Source organism: Myotis davidii, unplaced genomic scaffold (genome assembly GCF_000327345.1).
Source record: "Myotis davidii unplaced genomic scaffold, ASM32734v1 scaffold570, whole genome shotgun sequence".
Classification (NCBI taxonomy): domain Eukaryota; kingdom Metazoa; phylum Chordata; class Mammalia; order Chiroptera; family Vespertilionidae; genus Myotis; species Myotis davidii.
Genome location: NW_006283631.1, coordinates 956,775 through 959,886, shown reverse-complemented (window position 1 = coordinate 959,886; position 3,112 = coordinate 956,775). Strand labels below are relative to the sequence as shown.

At 43.4% G+C, this 3,112-nt stretch overlaps 1 protein-coding gene across 1 annotated transcript in view; it reads left to right on the top strand.

The window, feature by feature from the left end:
• The first annotated feature begins 210 nt into the window (after positions 1–210).
• The window catches only part of NMD3 (NMD3 ribosome export adaptor), a 24,225-nt gene continuing 21,323 nt past the window's right edge, over positions 211–3,112 (top strand). Inside the window, exons 1-2 of the mRNA XM_006753809.2 lie at positions 211–311; positions 1,229–1,363. Coding sequence (XP_006753872.1) covers positions 232–311; positions 1,229–1,363 — 215 coding nt within the window. The 5' untranslated portion in view covers positions 211–231. The remainder of the gene's footprint in view (positions 312–1,228; positions 1,364–3,112) is intronic.

Below are 3,112 nucleotides of genomic sequence, written 5' to 3'. Positions count from 1 at the left end.
GGCCGCCGGCGCGGGCTCCCAGGTGACACGTCAGGTCTGCGGCCGCGTTGAGGGGCCCCAGATGGTCTCGCAGACGGGCGACTCCGGAATTCCCTTGGTTTTCATATTAAAGAAGTGCTTTCAGAGTTAGCAAGTAGAATTGGTTTTTCTTACTGCTTTACGGGCTTGGCTGCCTTAGAGAGGCAGGAGGAAGGTGTGTGTGAAGTGCATGGACCAGTGACAGGTGCCACGATGTGCTCTTTCCTTTTAGGATCGGGCACCAGCGCTATGGAGTACCTGGCGGACTCCGCCGAGCGCACCCCCGGACACATGTGAGTCGCGCCCCGTTCCTCCATCCCCTTATATGTAACGATGTTAACGTTCATGCGAAAGATACTGTGAGAAACGCGGGTTTGTTTTTTGTTTTTTTGTTGTTTTTTTTTTGATGGGGGCAATTCTTTATCTTAAGTGTAAAAAAATGAAAATTCTATTTCCTGAGGAAATAGAATTGATTTTTACTTGGAAAGTTATCGCAAATATTTGCTTTAAGAGTATATATATATTTTCATCCTACGGTCTTCTAGATGGGCACTGTCCAATACCGAGCCATTAGCCACTGGTGGCTGTTTAAATTTAAAGTAATGAAGATGAAATAAAATTAATAAAATTAAACATTCAGCTCCTCAGTCGTGCTGAGCTACATTTCAAGTGCTCAGTAGTCACGTGTGCCTGCAAACAGGGCATCACAGGTTACAGAACATTTCCTTGGGACATCGTCAGTGATTGTTAAACAAGTTCTGCCCCCAGTGCATCCAGGACCCCGACACTCTCATCAGTTACATGGAATCACTAGACTTGCTGCTCTTTGCAGCCTGTAAACATTTTCTGCCTGGGTAAATGTTTACATTTCGGCAGTCCCTGTGCTATGCTGAAGCTTTAAAAAAATGTCTTTGGACTATAATGCTGTCCGAGGACGTTAGACATAATTCAGACACCCTTTGGACATATTTTGAGGCTTTTTGGAATTTTGGCCGTCCTTGATTTTTTTTTTTAACCTCAGTATTCCAGGTTGTTCTTTATTGCCTCTTTGAAGATGGCTTTTTTTTTTTTCTTCTTATTTGCTGCTTTTAGGGCAGAGATATTATGGCCCTAACTTGAAGGCTTTTGTTTATTTGTTTGATAGTGTTCAAAACGTAACCAGTGCTTTTGTGAAATCTCATTTGTAAACTTTATGCTTTCTTTCTTTAAGCTTGTGCTGCGAATGTGGTGTTGTAATTAGTCCAAATCCAGCCAATATTTGTGTGGCCTGTCTGCGAAGTAAAGTAGACATCAGCCAAGGCATCCCGAAACAGGTCTCTGTATCTTTCTGCAAACAATGCCAAAGGTATGGTGCAGTACCATTCATCCTACTTATGGTTGAGATTTATATATAGGAGAGCAACCGGGATGTGCTAGTATTACCAAGGTACATGAATAGAGTGCATGTAATTGAGAATTAATTTTTATTTATGTCAGTGTTGCCAAAGATTTTAGAATTTGCAATTTTGTAGTGTACTTCTTAGTATTCCCTGCTAATCTGGTAAAGATGTGTAAAGGTATATAAATTTGTTACTTTTATGTTCAGAGATTAGTGGGTTTGATGTATACAGTTAATATATAATGAGTTGATGTTTGTAAGGGTGTGAACAGTTTAAGGATATACTATTATTATCATGGTAGTTTTTCCCCTCTTAGTCACTAGAAGCTGAAAAAGCACCTTATATTTTTAGTAATTTAGGAAGGTTTTAAAAATTACATCTATAAATGTTCCCATGTATCTAAAATGACTAGTTGATTGGGAGGAAAAGCTCAGTAAATCGTATCTGGAATGGTCTGAAATGAAACTGGATCTGAAGGCTGAAGACCTGAAAATTAATGTTTATATTCCTTCTTTATTCACTTTAGTTGTTGCCATAAACCCCTTATATTTATCTAGTAGGTCATTGAGTAACACAAACCTGCCCAATGAAACTGTTCGTAAAAAATTATATGCCTTTGATTTCCCAAGTGGATTAGGATTATAGTAGTTCTCAACTTTTTTGGAGGGGAGGGGTTACAAATCTTTGAGAATTTGAAAAATTTATCTTCCAAGCAAAGTACTTAAAATGTGTACATATGTAATTACATGAAAGTTTGTACTGTTTCAGGGGGTTTACAGTTTGCAAGCTTTGCAAGTGTGAGGCTAAATGTATGATAAGTATTTGCTATTCTTAAAAGAATGGTGGAATGAAAAAAGCACTGGACAAAGAATCAGGATACCTAGTTGTCTTGGGTTTCTTACAAACTAGCTTTTTGAAACTCTTGGCCAGTTAATCACTCTAAGCCTTAATTTCTTCATCAGAATGAAGGAGCTTTATTAGATGACTAGAGGCCCGGTGCATGAGCACTGGTGGTGGTGCGGTCCCTAGGGCTGGCCTGTGGCTCTCCAAAATCCCCCGAGGGGTCCCAGATTGCAAGAGGGCACAGGCCAGGCTGAGGGATCCTATAGGTGCACGATCAGGTTAGCTTTCAGCCGGACCCCAGCAGCAAGCTAACCCACTGGTCGGAACATCTGCCCCTGGTTGTCAGTGCGTGTCATAGCGAACAGTCGACCGTCCACTTAGGCTTTTATATATAGACTAGAGGCCCGGTGCACAAAAATTTGTGCACTCGGGGGTCAGGGGGGTCCCTCAGCCCGGCCTGTGCCTTCTCGCAGTGTGGGACCCCTCGGGACGACCTGCCTGCTGGCTTAGGCCTGCTCCCCAGGGGATTGGGCCTAAGATGGCAGGCAGACATCCCTCTGGCAGCCCGGGAGCCCTCGGGAGATGTCTGCAGGGAGTGGGCCTAAGCCACAATCAGACATCCTTAGTGCTGCCAAGGAGGCAGGAGAGGCTTCCACTACCATCACTGTGCTTGCAGCAGTCAGCTGGCTTGTGGCCGAGTGGAGCTCCCCCTGTTGGAGTGCACTGACCACCAGGGGGCAGCTTCTGCATTCAGTGTCTGCCCCCTGGTGGTCAGGGTGTGTCATAGTGACCGGTCATTCCCAGTCATTCCACTATTAGGGTCAATTTGCATATTACCCCTTTTATGATATAGGATTTGAACCAAACTGACG